Here is a 19,367-nt window from a genome sequence, read left to right on the forward strand (position 1 = left end):
TTCGAAATGGCCTCGAAACTATTGCTCCTAGCAAAGTCAATCAACAGACAGGTCGCAGCATACCATGTAACGAGCCGAAAACTTCTTACGAACAGCGAAGAAAGTGGAGTAAAACTGCAAATTTGGTATGTTTCATCAACAGAACAAGGAATTGAGGCGTTCAAAATATGTTCTGGAGGTAGACTGGCTATAAGGAAGGCCCACACACTTAATTTCGGCAATCAAAGCGAGCAAAAAGATCCATATCTCATGATATCCCACAGAAGAGTAGTTTCTATCAGCAAGACCATGGGGATACTGTGATCTAGAATTACCAATTACCTATTTCGCGAAGATTTTGGCGGAGATCTCCTACAAGTATGCTAGAAATGTTTGTAAACACTTTTTCAACCAACTGTCAAAACAATGGCGGAGCAAAAAACAGATTTGACTCGACCTGTCTGTTGATTGTCTTTGGCTCCTAGTTTGATTTAATTCAATCGCAGGAGCTCTACGAAACCGGGAAAACGTAACCTAGCCTGCAGCGTTGGTCAAAAATTGCACCCTTGAAACGCAGTCAAGAAACACACAGCCTACTCGAACCTACTCGTTACGTGTTACACAATTCAAACCAGCCGTTCCGTGCTGAACAAGTAGTACTTATTAGATTAGGCTAAAAATATAGTAAAAATGTGTTTCATTTTGATTATTTACGAAGCGTTCAAAATAAAAAAGTTCTTGTACTCCTTCGAACCGGATTTGAACCAGTGACCTATGGATTTCTATTGCTTACAGACAGTCACCACCACCCAACACTTGTGTCAATGAAATGAAAGTAATTTTAATGTTACATGTCTCGTTGCAGCGTTAAGATGTGTGATGGTGTATTTGCCTTGTATGCTCACTACAGTCCACCGCTCTACCAACTGAGCTATCGAAGGTGTGTTATGCTCGGAGGTCTGTTTGATACTTTCCATGCCACAAAATCTTTTCCCATTGCTTTGTGCTTCTTGCCTATTGCCCCTCCATATTTTTGCCAACCAATTTCCACACCACTAACGAACCAACCAGTAAGGGGGTCCACTTTTTTAAGAAATTCATCATGATGAATAGCTAAAAGCAGGCAACATAATTCGACAAGGAAAGGAACAAGCCACTGTTTAAAAAAAAAGCTTTCAACTGTGATCGCGTGGCGGTCACGTGTCACGGTAACCGTGAGTTGTGTCGTTAGAGGAAAAGGGGCCGTGCAATATGTGTGAGCGATGGGTTTTAATTTCGCTTAGTAAAAAAGTGCTCCCGGAAATGGGAAAACGGTCACCGGCATCATTATGGGCACAGCATGGAACCAAAGTGGAAAGCATAATAACTAAAACATAATCCGCCAAAGGGTAGTACTTCAAAGCATTTTATGCATTCAAAAGATTTATGATACAAGAGCATTGATCTAATTCTGTGTCTGTGGATGTTTTCTAATTGCCAGGGAAAACCCAACCTTAACCGGCAACACAGAGTTTTCTTCACAACTGAAGACACTTTAAATTAGCCTTGCTTTCGTAGTAGTTAGCCTACATTGTATCCTTTCCTTTCCTTGAGCACACCCTTTTCATCAGATAGTACTCGGACTGCGCTTACCTTCTCTTCACAATTTTCCAGCTCAGAAAGTTATTGTTTGTTGCATAGAATTGCCCTGTTTTCATATTCTCAAGTGGTACTTCATCTTTTGCGCTGAAGAAGGTGTAGAGTCTCCTAATGATATCCTCCATTTTGTTGCATCTCCCGTCCTCCTCATCAAGAGAGTGCAAAGACAAACCGGTTAAACACTGTAGCGCACAGGCGAAACATTCGTGTGTTGAACTCGCCTTCCAAAGTTATCTTACGATTCACTTCGCACACTCGGTAAGGATATGAGACAAATATGAGCGGTAAAAGAAAGCATAATAAAACAACCGACACTGAGCCCAAGAATCCGTCGCCCAGAGAGAGCGGATGTTGATCATTTTTCGTCCCGTTCTCGAGGGCGGGTTATGCTCCGTGGAATCACTTCCTGGCGGAGCGGCAATCATTTATTCATCCCCCCTGCCCGGGTTTTTCTTCTCCGGCGTCTTCGTCAAGAGAAGTGGGAAAACGTCGTCTGCCCTACTCGAAAGCAAATAAGTATAATAACCTCCTTTTCGGTGCTGCATGCATATCCTCCAACGGACGCACGGGATGCAGGAAATGGTGTTTTTAAATGGCGTAATGCGCACGTTTTACGACTCTGCCACCGGTTTTTTTGTTGCGTTGCGTGTACTTTTTTTCCTGCTTGGTTATATCTCAATGTTGCCAATTTTTCCCTCCCATAAAACGGGTTTTGGCTTCTCTTCCCTAGATTTATGTCCCGCAGAACAGCCTGAGTCTGAGAATGATGGCCCGTTGTTTTTTTTTCTTTCAGGAGGACCAACTTTTGTGAATGAAACATTTCTTACAAACCCCCCCCTCGCCACAGGATGCGACTACTTTCATTCACTTTTGTCCCATTCAGGGCACGCTATCCGCAGGATGCGAAACCCGCTCGGGGAGGGCAGAGACCCGGGCGGGTTGGAAATTGATTGGCAGGCACAACCCACGGGAAAGTCCCGCGGTCAGGTGTTGTCGTAATCGAGAATTACTCGACCACGCCGTGAGAAAACGCCGCGGTTCTACATGGTTGATATTGGGTTTCTTTTCTCTTCCTCAGCTCGGTTTCCACTATCACAACTGGTGATGACGAGCTTTTGCGACCTTGATCAAATGGGCAGGTTGTGCAGGACGAGTGCCTAATTTGTGGCTACCCTTTCTTCGGGTCGCGTTGAATATTACGGGTGCAACGGAGCTTCCTTTCGCGTCCACGCCGAGGGAAGTGCCTTGAAGATGTATTTAAATGTAATCACCGTCTTCTGGATGGAACGAGATTCCCACAACGACACACAGGAAGCCCGGTAGCGCCCGAAAAAAGAAGGTTTTATTTTTTAATGGCGTTGATTGCTCCATCGGTTTAATTCGAGGGCCATCGCGAGCCTGTTCCTGAAATGGAAACAGAGCAGGAAGTGGACAAGAAAAGCATATCGTATGATTCATGTTTCTTCATAACTTTGCTTTGCTGCATTTGTGTGTGTTCAAATGCAATCCCTTTGGAATATGAGTCGCTGCACCGTTGGACGATTGTTATTAACATTAATTTTATCATATTTTTCTGTACTGCAACAGAAATGGTAACCGGGAACCGGGCGAAGGGGCAAAAGTAAAGGGAATAATGCTCAATTTGCGAGTAATTTGTAATTCAACGAACCAATGCGAATAATTTTACCGGTTGATGTTGCTGCAAACTTGGGTTGTCCGGTGCATTCATCGCGATAAGAGAGCGAGATCGCCTTAAGCCTCGGTGGCGCCACCCCCCGCGCCTGCGTATGTTGGAGGGTTGTATTCCCACCCTCTGCACCCTCCATCCTGAGTCCCTCTTTCATTCACACTGCAATCGGAAAAGGATGATTAAAATTGATTTTACTCGCACCAAATTGGGCGGAAACTTACAAGCAACCCGCCCCCCGGTGTGGAAGCTCCCCGTACTCTTCTTCCCGGTTCGTTTGCCTTCGCGGGAATAAAAATCACAAATTGTGCCTTCGATTGCAATTATTGGTTCCCATGCGAATGAAATGCGTTGGCAGCGGGTTTTTTTTTTTTTTGGTTTTGTATTCGTTTTATTGATGAGCATTAAAACAGCCCGCCATAAAAGGAGGGGGAAAAACACGGTAGGATTGGTTGTTGATTAATTTGGAAAATTATGCACCTTACCAGTAGGTTTGTAACAAATGGGCTGACGTAACTTTAATTGCCAATAGTTTATTTCACCGTCTTTCGTGTAATTGGATGTTGTTATAAAACGCTTCTCGTTGCGGTTCGGTTTGTTTGAGCGTTTTGCGCTGAATTGTGCGCGGGAAGCAAATCGAAAGCGTACGAAAATTATCAATGAAATGTGTATCACCTTCGATAGCTCAGTTGGTAGAGCGGTGGACTGTAGTTGAAGAGGAGAATGTGGAGGGGAGGGTAGCACCTCAAAGAAACAATAGAAATCCATAGGTCACTGGTTCAAATCCGGTTCGAAGGATCGAATATATTTTTATAGTGAATCATTTTTTCGAATTCGAAACAATCTTCGAATGCATTTAGTAGATAGCGATAGCTGCTCCAAACAATCTGAGTAGTAACGAAGAGGGGATCGCTTGATCGTGCTACTATCTGTTCAGGCATGTCCTGGGGCAACTTTCGAAATGCAACGCCAATGTAGCTTTTGAACGGACAGTGACCAATAACCTGACAAGCCTTCGATAGCTCAGTTGGTAGAGCGGTGGACTGTAGTTGTAGAGAAATAAGTGAAATTGGGACACGATCAACTGCTCCTTAATACACCTCTAGAAGCAATAGAAATCCATAGGTCACTGGTTCAAATCCGGTTCGAAGGATCGCATCTTTTTTATAACCAAACATTTTTTGAATACTCGCAATCTTCTTTCGTCGATGCATTTCTTGGTGGCGAATGCATTTAACAGATAGTGATCGTCGCTCCAAATAAACTCTGTTGCAAAGAAGAGGGGATCGCATGATCGAGCTACTATCTCTCAAGCCTCTTGGGCTACATACATTCCGAAAGTGATCATTCAGGTGGTTTTTGGACAAACATTGAGGCACAATCTACCGAGCCTTCGATAGCTCAGTTGGTAGAGCGGTGGACTGTAGTTGTAGAGAAATGAGTGAAATTGGAACACCACCTAGTGCTCCCGAATTCACCTCAAGAAACAATAGAAATCCATAGGTCACTGGTTCAAATCCGGTTCGAAGGAATACATTTTTTGTTAATTCAAAATTTGCGTATGGAAACGAAACTATCTTCTTGAAGCTTGACTTATTTTATTTAGTCTGATGACGTTTTGACGGTAGTTTAAAACTCGTTAAAAAGGGAAGATCGAAGGATCGGGCTACTATCACTGTTTTATGCTAGCGAATCACTAAAGAGCTGGCGTAGGTTTCTGAAAAAGATCGTTCGAGTGAGTGATTTTTAAACACACTTCAAGAGCAAGGAACCAAGCCTTCGATAGCTCAGTTGGTAGAGCGGTGGACTGTAGTTGTAGAGAAATAAGTGAAATTGGGACACGATCATTCACCTCTAGAAACAATAGAAATCCATAGGTCACTGGTTCAAATCCGGTTCGAAGGAAAACATTTTTTGTTAATTCAAAACCTGTGCATGGAAACGAAATTATCCTATTGAAGTTTGACCGTCTGGATTTATTTTGCCTGATGAAACTGTGACAGGGGCATAAAAATAGTTAAGTAGAGGGGATCGAACGATCGGGCTACTATCACTTTTTTAAGCTATGCGCAAACAGGTACTAAAGTGCTGGCGTTGCTTTTCGAAAGTGATCGCTCGAGAGCGTGTTTTTTAATCATACTTTTGAATGCAAGGAACCAAGCCTTCGATAGCTCAGTTGGTAGAGCGGTGGACTGTAGTGAGCGTTGTTCGAGTTCAAATCTCGACAATCGTCTAGTAGTAATCCATAGGTCACTGGTTCAAATCCGGTTCGAAGGAGAGAAACGTTGACAACTTTTTATTATTTTCATGTGCATTTCCCTTAAAGCGTGATTTATGCTCCGGGCAGCGTTGTAAAACATGACGTAAACATAATTCAACCTCGTTTGAATCAACATCATGGTCGACAATGGCCGGGCAAGATCATTGTCCTTTCGCACCCAAGGGCATCGGAAAACCCCATCCGTTTTCCACATGTTTGAGACAATGAGAGGAAATAGAGGTGTCGTCATCGGTTTGAAAACAATTGTCAGCATTATTTCGATTGGGATGGTGGTTTGATGAGTGAACATTGTTCCGATGCTGGGGCGCTTCCTGCTAGCAGGGACAACAAAGGACATGGATTGAATCGAGATGTAACCGCCTGATGTAAGCTAGAAGCAGCAGAAGGTCAAAGGTGTGTGGAAAGCGTAGGTGGGTGGTGCAGAAAATGCCACTTTTATTATCTGCTCATAAGCACTAGGATGACCTTTCATTCTGGTTGTACTGAAGGAATAAATTGTGAAATGTAATTGAAATCGGCAAGGACAGAGAAGTGATTCACTTTGTACCTCAATAACGAGGAACCGAGCAGAGGAGGCGATTGCACAATATTGCGTATGCTTTTCTACACTACTTTATACCGTAGGGGAGAGGATGTTCGCTCCTTCGTCCACTCCGTCCAATGCTGCTCGTCCTCCCGAATCTCCTCCCACTTTTTTGTTTCGCCCATTTTTTTTGGCAACCTCCGGCCGTTAGCACTTCCTTGTACTCCTTAATCCCGAAGCAAAACAAGGGGGGAGTCCCCTGGAGAGATAATTGGAAATTTCATTCCACATGAGCTAGTACTCCAGGTCCGAAGTGGAAGGATCTAGAAGGACGCGTAGGTTGCTGGCCAAAAGGCGAAGGACGGGAAGCTTAGGATGGGATTGGGGGTAAAAGGGAGTGCAAGGAATCCCCGGGAAACCGATCTTTGCAAACGGCGAACAAACGACGACCATCGTTCGGGCGCACGTCGACGTCACTCATCAGTCATCTTTTTTCCACAGCCAAGAATCGGAGGGCGGAGGGGGCCAGTTGGGTGGGGAAGGTGAAGGATTTTCCGGCAGCAAATCCATCGCAATTAGAGCCGCGTTCATATTCGTGCGCTTCGAAATGGTTTTCGGGCACGTGGCGCCACTCCTGTTGCTTCCCCTTTCCTTGAACGCTGCTTCCTTGAACTTGGCCACGTCCTTGGATCGGGGTGTCGCGTGCGTCCCATTGTTTGCCTCCGCCAATCGAGACGACAGATTATGCACTTTGTCGTTTCGACCCCTAGGCCCGGTTCGCCTTTCTACGCATTTTGTTGGCAAGGTCCTGTTTGGGGTTGGACGCTAAATCCGTTTTTCGAACTCTCCCGCATTTTCGGAGCTACATATTTTTGTCTTCCATTTTATTTTTCCTGCAGCTGAGAAAATGGAGTTTGGGTGGAAGTTTTCATTCTGGTAATGCAATTATGGTTTGTTTATGTTGATTGTTTTTCACGTTCCCCAGTGCACGCGTTTTCCACACACACACACACACCGGGTTTCCATCATGCGAATCCCATCTCTCGCCTCCGGGGGAAACCTATCTGCAATTGCTGAGGCTGACAATGGGTTAACGTGGCGCACCTTACACTTTCCCCCGCCTATGAGTGCATATGCAATTTCTTAAAATAAATAAAAAAAAAGTCCTTTGCTTTGCGTCCACCTTCGAGATAAATGGTACGAAAATCCATAAACATTACCACCGCCTCGATGTTGTCGTTCGTGGGAAAACCGTTCTCCGCCTGGGAAAGAGCTCATATCATTCGGCTCCATGGGATTCGATTTCTTCTCCCCGACGCCCGCAGGCTATTCCAGCTGGAGCTGATAATGGGTTTCCGGGATTTTATTTTGGCCACGGCTCGATAATCTCTACAATTGGGCATTGACAACGACCGGGGGGAGGGGACGGGGAAAAAAATGGACTCAACTGGACAAACATCACACAACGGAAGAGGAGAAAGCAGGAGTCGACTACGAAACATTTCGACGTGTCCGAGATATACCAGATCCCGTCCTTGAGGCGTGAAAGCCAAAGGAGAAGAAAGACAATTAGTGCGAGTCGCAATGATTGCACTAATGATTGGATCCATTTCCGTGCCGAACTTGAACCTTTCGCTCCGCTGTCAACTCCAGTTGATGCGTCTCGTGTAAACCTTGAGTATGCGAGTGGCATCACGTTCCTGGCTTGATTTCATGCTTCGACCGATTTCTGCGCCAGTTCATCTTTAATACGTTTCCGTCGGGGCCGCTTTGAGGGTGTTGTTTTACGGGTTTTAAAGTCTTAAAGTCTGCCTAGAGTAAGTTTTAAGGTAAAGGAGCAAGATTAATTGAATGAATTTGCACCAAAACAATGACGGATCATGTTGCAACCATGAGCAAAAGGAAAGAGTAATCCATGATTCCAATCAGCTTCAAAGGAGGGTTGTACTATTCATCCTTCATCTCCTGATTTATTTAAAAAATTTACTAAAACTATTCATCCTTCATCTCCTGATTTATTTAATAAATTTACTATAACTATTCATCCTTCATCTCCTGATTTATTTAAAAAATTTACTAAAACTATTCATACTTCATCTCCTGGTTTATTTAATAAATTTACTAAAACTATTCATCCTTCATCTCCTGATTTATTTAAAAAATTTACTAAAACTATTCATCCTTCATCTCCTGATTTATTAAATAAATTTACTAAAACTATTCATCCTTCATCTCCTGATTTATTTAATAAATTTACTAAAACTATTCATCCTTCATCTCCTGATTTATTTAATAAATTTACTAAAACTATTCATCCTTCATCTCCTGATTTATTTAAAAAATTTACTAAAACTATTCATCCTTCATCTCCTGATTTATTTAAAAAATTTACTGAAACTATTCATCCTTCATCTCCTGATTTATTTAAAAAATTTACTAAAACTATTCATCCTTCATCTCCTGATTTATTAAATAAATTTACTAAAACTATTCATCCTTCATCTCCTGATTTATTTAATAAATTTACTAAAAACATTGTATGTTTGACCTATGTTTTCATATTGTTTCTACGTAGCATGTAGAAAAGCCCCTGTAACTGCAATGAACGCCACAACCCCTTTCCATGAAATCCCTTTCTCTTTCTATTTTAAGCCACCGTACAACGTTGGTCCCCACTCTATTGGTTATATGCTGGCACAATGCTGCTTGCGCGTTGTACTGAAACTGGAGCGTGGAGCACAATTTTCACTGCGAAACGCTAAGCTACACTCGAAGCCTTCGATAGCTCAGTTGGTAGAGCGGTGGACTGTAGAGGAAATCCGTCCGAATGGTTGTTGTGTGTTTCTTTCTACACTGTGTGCACCACTTTCTCAGTGTACGAAACAATACGTCTCTACCATTTCGTGCGCAGTGTTTCAGTTATCCATAGGTCACTGGTTCAAATCCGGTTCGAAGGAAATTGCGAATTTTTTTTCCATTTTACTTGTCCACTTTTTTATTAGTGGTACGTCATGTTTCGTTTCACAGATGAAGACCAATTTATTTTTGTTTATATTCTGTATTGCTCTCGTCGTCATTTTGCTTGCAACTGCATATTTGGACTTATAATTAGTAGCAATCAAAAACATTGCTGAACTCGTAGGTGTTAAAAAGTGATCTTCTCCAAATCACAGTCAACAGCCTTCGATAGCTCAGTTGGTAGAGCGGTGGACTGTAGAATGAGCGAAAGAAAAATGTGCAACGTGTGGCGATCCCACGGAACCGTTGTGCTGCACTCTCGTGCTTGTAGAAATCCATAGGTCACTGGTTCAAATCCGGTTCGAAGGAGATCATATTTTCTTTAACTATTTTTATTTGTGTTGGTGTATATAACAACCTGTGTATGCCATACTTAATAATAATTTTATCGTTTTGTACGCGTCTCCTTCCTGTTCGCATGGATGTAAGAAGGTGCAACGCGAGGAAATTTAAAACGCACGCATAAGACGGGGGCAAGAACTAAGGAAGCAGCCGGAAGGTGAAGGACGGAACGAGGGAGCGAAAGAGGAAACAGACAGTCCCGAAGAAGGGAGCTGCATAAGAAACCAAAACGGGGAGGAAAGACACAAAATAAAAAAAACGCTACACAAGGTGCAACATACACATTTCGATAAGCATCGTGGGAAAGCGAAGTGAAACAAAACTCTTTCGGGTCCCTCCAAGGGCCTTCTGCTCCAAGCTCAGTCCCCTCCTTTCCCCCCCCCCCCCCCCCCCCCCCCCCCCCCCCCCCCCCATTAGTCTACCGTCTTCGAGCTCGATCGATTCAATATTGCCTCACTCTCGGCCTCTGGTTTCGATGATTTAAAAAAGAAAAACACAAACAAGACGCGAAGCAAGAAAGGGAAGCTAAGAATGGGCCCTCGAAATGCCTCGCAGCCAAAGTAAACGGCACTCTCCCCCCGCTCCCCCCGGATCCTCCTCACCTGTTGGTTGGTGGGGTGTTGCTGCTTCTTGTCGGTGGCAAAGGAAAATTCAAACCTGGCTCCAAGATCGGAAGTGAACCCCAGGGTTCGTTGTGTATTTCATGAGCGAACCTTATCCCACGGTTCGCGGTAGGAGGAAGAGGCTGCCCGCTAAGTGCACTCTCCCCCCCACCAGCTCATAATATCGCCCATCGTTCATATTCGCGGTCGATAAGGGAGAGGAATCAAAGCAAGCGGGTGTATGAAGGATGTGTGTTGGGATGGAACACGCGCACCCCGAATGCATTCGGAGTCGAGTTCATCAAACTGGCCGGCGAGTGAGCAGGACCACGACGGCCTGCGAGGAAGAACGTGATAACAAATCGTAAACCGGATGAAGCCGGGCGAGTTGTTGAGTTTTGTTTTGACTCTCGCGTTCGGTCGAAGGCTCGGTTTCGAAACGCTTACGTCACGTTTTGTGGCGAAGCGTGGGAACGTAATCTGCGGCAGCAGAACCACCATCCGGCGGGGAGGGTTTCCTTGGTTACGGCCGGCTGGTAAACAAATCGGAAAAATGAACGGCCCTTCGCCCTTCGCCGGAGCGCAACCGGAGGGGAAAAGGGCCGCACGCGGCATCTAGATCGATGGTGCGTCGGCTCGCCCTTCGGCCTGATGTTGATGTTCATCCGCGGGGCCCGAACGTTGTAGGGGAAAAAATGGGACCTGCGTTCATCCGTCCGTTCACCGGCTTCGAGCGAGCCTGCTTTGCCGGCAGTCGAGTGGGAATTCCATCATCATTCGCAGCAGTCGCCTGCTAGGAACCGGGAGCATTTTGACAGCGCGCTCGGAACGGAACGGTGTCGTGACCAGCGGTCTCGTTCGTTGATGTCAAGGATTATTGTGGAATCGAAGCGGTAGTGTGCATAGATTACACAGCCAAAGCGTATTAAAATCGATAAAACGGATTGCTTGCTGTCGGAAATAAATCCATCCGCGGGAGGATTATTCAGCGTTGCTGAAGAAAAGAAATCCCCACCATTGCCGATTTTTCTAAGATACCGCGAAGTGGTGAATTTAAACACAATTAAAACGAAGGAAAAAAGAAAGCAAACCGAAAGTGAGTGTGAAATAGCCGCTAGAAGCCATCCCACCCACTTCCGAAATGGAAGTTGAAATCGAATTTGTCTCATTAGGCTGATTGGATTCTAGCGAGCGCAGGAAGGAAAACCGTGAACCGTGTTGCTAATCGAGGCGCAAAAGTCCTTTTGGCCGCCGCGGTCGATGGTGTTCGAAGTGTGTGAAATGGCTGTGCCGCTCCCGGTGGGATAATCTGTACCTTAATGCCTAAAAAGTCCAGTTCGGTGAAGTGAATTCTTGGTGCAAAAGTGAAGAATTGAAACGGTCGAAGCACTGGATCCGTTCGAAAGTTATGTTACTGGAGGGAATTGAAATAGCCCACTGAAACGAAACAACCTCTAAAGTGTGTCGAACAAGTTGTTAGTGACGTGAAGAGAAAATTACCGTGTGTTCCAGAGCGGTTTACAATAGACGATGACCATGTCGCATCTACTGAAGCAAACGAAAAAGTGCTGCGTGAAGGTAAGTGTTGTAAATACCTTTTCATAACTACTTGTTATTTTCAAAATGCGTTCAAGTTTCGCTTCGTGGAGGTGTTAGAGTTGAGAGAATTTTTCTTTTAGACGAGAAAGCATCTTCTCCAGAAACTTTAAAGTCCCGTCCAGGAACCTAATCCATTTTAATCCACCGTCTTTGAGCCAACCCGAAAATCGAAAGTGTGACGACATTATATTTATCGAATTCCATCCCAGCTGCTCTCAGAACGGATCCCTGTCGAATCCAGTCTCAGATAGTCGTTGGCATTTTTATTTTATTAGACTGACCTACAATCTGTCCCTGCCAAAACCCGATGCTTTACTGACACACTCGGTTACAGCTGTGCGCCCCGACAAACCATTACTTCCCAGGGATCCTGTGAGAGAAGAAAAGTAAAACAGATTCTAAAAAAAAAGCCATGGAAGCTGGAAATGAAAATCTCGAAGAATCCTCCATCAAATTTTGTAAGACATCTGCTGCTGCTGGGACGGAAGGAGTACCCGAAAATCATCTCATCTTCAGCCTGGCTCCGGGGCGAGTGGGAACCTTTTGGGAGTCCTTTAAGTCTGTGTGTTTTTTTTTTTACTTTTTGTTGTTGGTGTGTTGCTTGGGTCGTTTTCCGTTTCCACTTCCTTTCTACGGCGCGTCGTGCGTCCTTTCTAGCGCACGCCACGGTGATGGATAGTGTAGAAAAAAAGAAGGAAAAACAAAGAAAAAAAAACGAGCGAGGGGCCAGCACGTCCTCGGCACGATTTTTTCCAACTTTCCCACGCCAACGATCAACGGGGCCACGGTCGTCGAGCCACCACCTGCTGCCTCCTGCCCGCTCTCGTGCTGAAAGGTTGGCTTAGAGCCCTACTATTTAAGGATACGTGTCGCGTTTGCTGGTTGGAAGAAGCGGGACAGCGATGCGTAACGTGTCTCTCGTTTACCCTCGATCTGGGAGAACTAAACCGAACGAGGCAATTTTTCAATTCGATAGGGGTCCTCGGTTGATCCACGGTGGTAATCAGTGTGTCACCCTCTGGGAGGGTTGGAAGTCCACGAGGAAAGCCACGGGGAACGAGAGACACACTTTTCACACACTGCTGGCCGGTGGAAACTAATCTCGCACCGCGAATTTCCCCGAGAACGCGCTCGTACCCCGAAGAACTGTCCCTTTTTCCCAGAGTCTCGAGCCGTCCGGCAGTTGCTAAATTGAATTTCACTCCGTTCAATGTTTGGTTTTTCTTCTTTCCCACCCCAGCATCGCCCCCGTTCTGGGGGTTGGTTGTGTGTGACCTTTTTGTTACTAGTTTTCCCAAACACCCAGTCCAATTGCACCCGCCGGGATATGCAGAGTTTCCTCCTTCTTTGTTGGGGTTTTGTGGCATTTTTGTGTCATAGGACAGATTGAAGAGAATTTATGTCCGGCTCGCTACAGTTTATTAGAAGCCCCCGGTCATCGGAGACCCATGCAACAAAGTCATACGAGAGAAAACCGGCGTGTGTCTGCATGATGACGAACGTCAGAATGTTCACATGCTGGGCACAATTTACAATTAAACTCCATAATGTGTCCTTTCTCGGACAGAAGCGGAGTTTAGTGTCGCCAACGGTAGTCGTCACCGTTACTCACGCCAATAAACGCACTTACCAGCCCACCGGAGCATGCAAATCACTCTAACACCAACGCAGCTGCAACGATGCCACCACCGGAAGTGTGGACATTTATTGTATTAACCGTGCACTCGGGAAAAACGGCGTCCATGCGCAACAGTTTGTGGCGCCGGAAGAGGTCCTTCGTTCGGCTGCGACGCCGTGGGAATAGAAGAGGAGATGGACACGATGGCGATGTGCCCGGGACACATTGGTGTCTCTGGAAAATGTTACGCGTGGGAAATACAATTTCGACCGACCGGAAGCTTCGCCATCGTTTTGCTGCAAACTGCTGCACTTTCAATGCCATCGAGCTGGTTTGCGTTCGGTTCCCTTTCCAGAATCAAATATTTACCGGCATCGGGACCCTTCACCAGGGCTCCTTTAACCCTCCCTCTGTGCCAACTCCTCAAGGTCTTTAAGGATGTTCTCATTTCAAATCGCAGTTTTCCTCGGCAATGGACTTTCCACCTCGACGTTGATTGAAATTTCCTTGACAAGTGTCGGTCGGTTGGTTACATACACTCTCTCTCTCAATCGATAGAACCCTTCTCGAAAGGGATAAATAAATGAGTGTCTAGCAAGTGGTTCGCAACACATTTCTACCGAAAGCGAGGAGATATTCCTTTCGTTCGAATTGTGATGCGGAAAATGTGTCGAACCATTTTTGTCCTTTTTTGTTCGTGTAACTGATAACACAGTAGCTGCCGGAACAACTTTCTTTACGAAGTAGATAAAACTTTGGCGACACGCAAATAAAAAAAGGAAAATGGAAAGGAAGCTCAGTGTCTGAGAAAAGAAATCCGTGTCGTCGTCTCTTTTCCAAACTCTCGTCAACTTTTAATTGCGGAAATTTGGTGCGCGGCGTGTGGATTATGGTTGTGCGTTGTTAAGCTAATATTTGATCGCTCAAAATCAACCCACTTTGCTAGTCTGGTTCTCCGGGCCTTCCGCTTCCATTCCGTCGTCGTGTTTGTGGGTGTGAAAAATCTCGTCAAGTGATCAGCAAGAAAAGAAGAAAAGGAAAAACCAGCGGTTTCCCAAACTCTCCCGCCTCGTCACGAAATGGTGCCTGGTGCTTATCCTTGTTTCCCTTGTTTCCCCTGCTAGAAACTCGCAGACGAGATGATGGGATGCGGTGAAGAAGGAAAAATATTATCTTTCCCACGCCATCGAGAAAGTGGGTTCGTGATCCACGGATAGGGAGTCGCGGGGAAGCAATCTCGGACGGTCGAAGAGTCCTGTGGCCGTCCTGATGAATCATAATTTGAAATAGAGTTGGTTTACGGTGGGTTGTGTGTTTATTCATGCTTCTCTTCTTGTTTCTTGAGCGAGTCAAAATTCATCGCTTGCTTCGACTGTTAAAAATACACACACCGGAATGAGTTAGCAAACGATTCGAAGTTTAACTCCTCTGTGGAGAATACTCGAAATTACTCTCGATCCGAGCGCTAGCCTTTTTATGTCTTAACTTGCGCCAACTTCCTGACTGCAAACGTTAAAGCTTACAGGCAAGGAATTCTCACGATCCTTGTGTCTCGGTTTCGTCACGAAACCCATCTCGTAAGGAGGCATCATATTTTTCTTTGTCCATCGCACCATCATCGTTCGCCCAAATTGTTGCGCCTTTAAATACGGCGTGTGCAACCTTGAGCCGCTCGGCACTCTTTCCGCTGCCCGACTGCATTAGCTTCAACATCAACGCATCGGGAATGCCGTTCCCATTCACCGTCTTCGAAGAAGAACTTCCCGAGACCAACGTGAGACCCGTTCCCATGGGACGGAAAACCGGATTCGCTCCCTGGAAACGATCCTCTTCCTTTCGGTGCACGAGCTGAGATTGCATTCGGTTGGTGCTGCTCCCCTGGACTTCCCCTCAACCCATTCGGTTGCTAATGGATGTGTGGTGGTCACTTCTGCGGTTGCTTCGATTCTTTCCCTCTTAACGCATCCCGCGGGAGGATGAGAAACTGCTTGCTATGATCGCCGTGGAGTCGTTTTCTTTCTTCTTCCATTTCCCATCAACGCAAAGTTAAGATACCCCCTTTTATACCCCTCCAGACTCAATTCGAACTTTTTACAGCTCTTTGAAAATTTTTAACTTTTTCCCGTGGTCCGATGGTCCGAGTGAGAGGATGGTACTTTTTCTTTCCAGTGGCGCCAACAATTGCATCGCACGTTTTAGGTTTTTGGTTTCCCAAAGAAACCGGACACAGGTGCCTTGCCTTATCGGTGATGTGGTCCTTCGTTTGATGTAGTGTTTTTTTCTTAAATATTTCATCACATTTTTTTCTTTCTTCGTTTCACAAAGGTGGGCTAATTCACTGCCATTTCTGATGTGATGACATATTGTAAAACGGTGTCAATTCAGTTGGACATCCATAAAATACACGAACTTGTCGTTTCAAAACGAGAGCAAACCCCAGCAAGTTGTTGAATTAAAACAACGAAACAACAGCACCTGGTCACCCAAATCCTTCCCCCGGTGTTTAAAATGTGTCCCAAATTGTGCTTTAAATTCGCGACACGTTTCTTCTTTTGTGCGGAAAGGAAACGGCCAACAACCCGAAGGCAGAAGGAAAAAATATCTTTCATCGGCGCCACCAGGGTAAAGATTACCCAATCGCAGTTGTGTTGCAAGTTTTGCGCATTTAGCACACTGGATTCCTTAATGTCCGGGTCCTTGTGGTCCCGGCAGTTGGACAAAGAGGGCGAGAAAGCCAGGACATGGCAGGGATGTGGCTGTTTTTTTTTTGTCTTCCCCCGGGACAGATTGTTGTCGTTGCGGCCAAACGTGGAAAGAACCGAGGGGTGCCCTGTGGGAACGAAAACTTGCACGAGTGTTGTTGTGATGCTTAATTTGAGCTTTTTTTTCACCCCTCCACGCCCGCCCGCTTTCCCTGTTTTATTAATATTACCTCAATCTTTGCGTGTTGTTGGTTCCTGTCGCAAGGATCCTGTCTCCCTCCGTGTTGCCTGTTGATGGTTAGAAAAAGAAAAAACGCGGAACAAAAAAACAGCATCACATCGTGTCTGGTTTCAACTTCCTCTTCGTGTTGTCCCACGGTCGAAGCGGGGGAAACATCGATGGACGGTCGTCACACATCATAAAGTTGAAAGGAAGCAAAGTGGAACTTTTTTCATCGAAGAAAACGAAAATGATGGTGCAAAAGTGTGCAAGAAAAGGGAAAAAAAATCAAAGCAAAATGATTGCAAACATAATGTAACGAAACGCGAGAAGTGGCCAACCGAGAAGAAAGCACAATGTTTCGACGAGAAGGTTGTACGGTCTCTCCGAACGGCGTTGAATCCGGGCTGGCAATCGAGATCCTTGAGAAAAACGGACTTGAAAAGGATGACTCGTGTTAAGGACGACAGATGGGACAGAGTGCAACAGGTTGCGGCCCTTACATCTTACGGGTAAAGATTCGGGAAAAAGGCAAAACAGAGTCCACTCCGAGATGCGATTTTCACATGCTTCGTTTAGTTCAGCCCGGCTTTCCGTTTTCTCCTTTTCCGGTGCTTGGACCTTTTTAAATATTGATAGCTGATTTGGATCAATCGAACGTCAGAGTCTTTTGATTTCTCTTCAGCAGAGATTTTTGGGAAAGTGAACCCGAAAGTGAATATACCGAGATGGGATGTTTTGTTTTTATTCGCGTCCAGCACGGAAAGTAACAGAAGGCAGATGGCACTTGTTGCAAAAATTAACAGCTAAATTTTCGGTGGGAACAGAGAAAAACACCTTTCTTTATCTCCTCTTGTCACGCGAGATTTCAATGGAGGCGAACAGAAGAAAGCAGAATTATGTTTTGAAGAAAAGGGTAGTTGAAGTTTTTTCGTTGTCAACTTCACACCGAATTTACGAGTGATTTTGTTTTTCTGTTTATCAACACGTCTCAGCTGCATTTAGTACTTGCATATTTAGCTCTTGTTTTCACTCAAAAGTTAACCACCAATTTGTCTCTTATTTTCCCGCAGATAATCCGGAAGCTGTCGTTCAACCCGAGTGCCACAACGAACGGCAGTGGCGGTGGATTCGACAAGTCGCCCACGAACAACGGCCACGGGTTGAACAATCGCATCACGGCAAAGTACGTGCTGCACAAGAACTGCACCCCGACACGCTGCAAAGTGCAGCCCCGCGAGGCCAGCACCGTGTTCGACGAACCACCCTCGGACGGTTGGTTCGAGACGGAGGCGGCCAACGGAGCCGGATTCTATCCGCTGGCGGAGGAGGAACATCAAGAGTCGACGGTATCGTTCCGGCGGTCCTCGTCGCCATCGCCTAGGGCGACCCCGGCCATACCGGAGACGCAGAACAACTACAAGCTGAGCCGAAACACCAAGAACCTGCCGAAGAAGCGCATGAACATCACGAGCAATAAGAACGTGAACCTGCGCAAGTGCTTCCGGTTGCGCTCGAAGACGTTCGATGGTCCGGTGGGTGGTGGTGGTGTCGTGGAGGAACCGACGATGGAGTCGGGCGATGGCGTCCCGTCGGTGGTGGACGGTGCGTCGGTGGAGAGCAAACCTCGGGTGCCCGATTCGTCCACGCTGGCAAGCAACAACAGTAGCAGCCGCTTGATCGGAGCCAAGTTGGACAAGATCAGCAAGAGTTTGATGCGTGGATCGACCGGTGAAGGCGAGACGGGGACGATGGCGACGGTGGGGACGATGGGTACGATGGCCGAGCACCACCACGGGGCGGCATCGTTGACGAACAAAATATCGAAACCCCTCTTTCTGACCGCTAAGAAGTGTGCCCGGCGGAGCCACTATAACCACATCGAGATGGACGCCGCAGATGATGACGACGAGTTCGACGAGGTGGACGACCTGGAGGACGGCCCTCATCGGCAACTACGCGGCGAAGAGATGATCCTCACGTCCACCATGGAGTCGGCACAGAGCAGGGAACGGTTGGAGCAGGAAACCACTCTAACGGTGGAGGAACCTTCGGCGGCACCCTCGGTACTGGAGCGGCTTACGGTGGCCGAAACGGCCGCAGCCATCCTCTTCGAGAAGGTGAAGTACGACCGTACCAAGCGCTACCTGATCGACCAGCTGACGGAAGGCGGTGAGGCGTATGTGGACGGCTCCAGGCAAGGTTCTCCTACAGCAGCAGCATTCCAGCTCTCCTCATCCTGTTCGTCGTCACCGTTTCACCTTGCGATGGCTGCGGCGGTCGCGTCCAAGAGTGAGGACTTCATCGACCCCTGGAAGAACTACAACATCCGTGGAGGCGCCAGCTGGGATAAGGTATCCAAGAGTCCGTGGGACTCGTCGGTCAAAGCGAGTCCCGTGCGATGCAACTCCGGAGGCGGGGAACCAAGTCCTACGGCGACTACCGCCACCACCACCACCACCGACCAAATGCAGCCCCCAGTCACGGCGTACCCCACGCGAACCCATTGGAATCCTTTCGAGTACTCGCCGGCGCACCTATCCCGACTTCAGTCGCAGGCCTCGACGCCGCAGCGAAAGCAACCACAGTATCGGCCGGCGTTCCAGGTGCAGACCGACGTCTGGGAGAACCTCAACAACAAGCACTACGAGATCGACACGGACGTGGTTTGGCGGTCGACGCGCTGCTCGTCCCGGCGCACCAGCGCCAGCACGGTGGAGACGTGGATCGACGACGAAACGTTCGACAACTCGTTCAACGAGGAGCTGGAGCGACGCTGCACCACGCTCAAGATATGCGAGTGAATCCGGTGCGGTTCCCTTCCATCCAGAGTCACTCCTTCACTTCCACGGTCAGGTGGAAGGTTTCGAATGGAGCGGTCGCTCGTTGGGGATCTCCGGCATACGTTGAAGGCAATACTAGGACAGAATAGCAGAGAGTACACACTCGATCTCGAGACGTAGGACTATTCCTATTTCACCTCTGGCACTTTGTACAGTTATTTGCGTTAGTAGACTTTCATTTTTGTGTGTGCCATTTGAAGTCATTTTTCATTCTTTCCACAACTCACGACATAACTCTCCGCTTCTCAAGTTTCTTCCGTTGAATAGACAAACTCACGCTCTACCAGTAGCTTTCCTAGTGAAATAGTCTTCCTC

The 19,367-nt window shown here is 46.6% G+C and overlaps 1 protein-coding gene and 8 non-coding genes across 9 annotated transcripts; 8 read left to right on the forward strand and 1 right to left on the reverse strand.

The window, feature by feature from the left end:
- Positions 1 to 723: 723 nt before the first annotated feature.
- Positions 724 to 920, reverse strand: Trnay-gua (transfer RNA tyrosine (anticodon GUA)). Its single transcript has 2 exons — positions 884 to 920; positions 724 to 759 (listed from the first exon to the last, which is right to left on the reverse strand). It is a non-coding gene; the product is annotated as a tRNA-Tyr (tRNA).
- Positions 921 to 3,978: 3,058 nt separating this feature from the next.
- Trnay-gua (transfer RNA tyrosine (anticodon GUA)) lies at positions 3,979 to 4,102 on the forward strand. The gene is made up of 2 exons: positions 3,979 to 4,015; positions 4,067 to 4,102. It is a non-coding gene; the product is annotated as a tRNA-Tyr (tRNA).
- A 214-nt stretch (positions 4,103 to 4,316) lies between these two features.
- Positions 4,317 to 4,457, forward strand: Trnay-gua (transfer RNA tyrosine (anticodon GUA)). The gene is made up of 2 exons: positions 4,317 to 4,353; positions 4,422 to 4,457. It is a non-coding gene; the product is annotated as a tRNA-Tyr (tRNA).
- A 237-nt stretch (positions 4,458 to 4,694) lies between these two features.
- Trnay-gua (transfer RNA tyrosine (anticodon GUA)) lies at positions 4,695 to 4,835 on the forward strand. Its single transcript has 2 exons — positions 4,695 to 4,731; positions 4,800 to 4,835. It is a non-coding gene; the product is annotated as a tRNA-Tyr (tRNA).
- A 245-nt stretch (positions 4,836 to 5,080) lies between these two features.
- Positions 5,081 to 5,209, forward strand: Trnay-gua (transfer RNA tyrosine (anticodon GUA)). The gene is made up of 2 exons: positions 5,081 to 5,117; positions 5,174 to 5,209. It is a non-coding gene; the product is annotated as a tRNA-Tyr (tRNA).
- Positions 5,210 to 5,465: 256 nt separating this feature from the next.
- Positions 5,466 to 5,581, forward strand: Trnay-gua (transfer RNA tyrosine (anticodon GUA)). The gene is made up of 2 exons: positions 5,466 to 5,502; positions 5,546 to 5,581. It is a non-coding gene; the product is annotated as a tRNA-Tyr (tRNA).
- A 3,302-nt stretch (positions 5,582 to 8,883) lies between these two features.
- On the forward strand, positions 8,884 to 9,065 carry Trnay-gua (transfer RNA tyrosine (anticodon GUA)). The gene is made up of 2 exons: positions 8,884 to 8,920; positions 9,030 to 9,065. It is a non-coding gene; the product is annotated as a tRNA-Tyr (tRNA).
- Positions 9,066 to 9,288: 223 nt separating this feature from the next.
- On the forward strand, positions 9,289 to 9,435 carry Trnay-gua (transfer RNA tyrosine (anticodon GUA)). The gene is made up of 2 exons: positions 9,289 to 9,325; positions 9,400 to 9,435. It is a non-coding gene; the product is annotated as a tRNA-Tyr (tRNA).
- A 2,165-nt stretch (positions 9,436 to 11,600) lies between these two features.
- Positions 11,601 to 19,013, forward strand: LOC131282091 (uncharacterized). The gene is made up of 3 exons (XM_058311486.1): positions 11,601 to 11,648; positions 17,283 to 17,955; positions 18,028 to 19,013. The coding sequence occupies exons 1-3, from the start codon at positions 11,601 to 11,603 to the stop codon at positions 19,011 to 19,013; spliced, it is 1,707 nt and encodes a 568-aa protein (XP_058167469.1).
- Positions 19,014 to 19,367: the final 354 nt, after the last annotated feature.

Source organism: Anopheles ziemanni, chromosome 2, assembly GCF_943734765.1.
Source record: "Anopheles ziemanni chromosome 2, idAnoZiCoDA_A2_x.2, whole genome shotgun sequence".
Lineage (NCBI taxonomy): Eukaryota > Metazoa > Arthropoda > Insecta > Diptera > Culicidae > Anopheles > Anopheles ziemanni.

What these genes read in the sequence shown, in the direction of transcription:
- LOC131282091 (XM_058311486.1), top strand. Translation starts at nt 11,601, where the DNA reads ATGACCATGTCGCATCTACTGAAGCAAACGAAAAAGTGCTGCGTGAAG. An exon ending in CGAAAAAGTGCTGCGTGAAG is followed by an intron (nt 11,649 to 17,282) that starts GTAAGTGTTGTA and finishes ATTTTCCCGCAG; the next exon opens with ATAATCCGGAAGCTGTCGTT. An exon ending in GACCGGTGAAGGCGAGACGG is followed by an intron (nt 17,956 to 18,027) that starts GGACGATGGCGA and finishes CGTTGACGAACA; the next exon opens with AAATATCGAAACCCCTCTTT.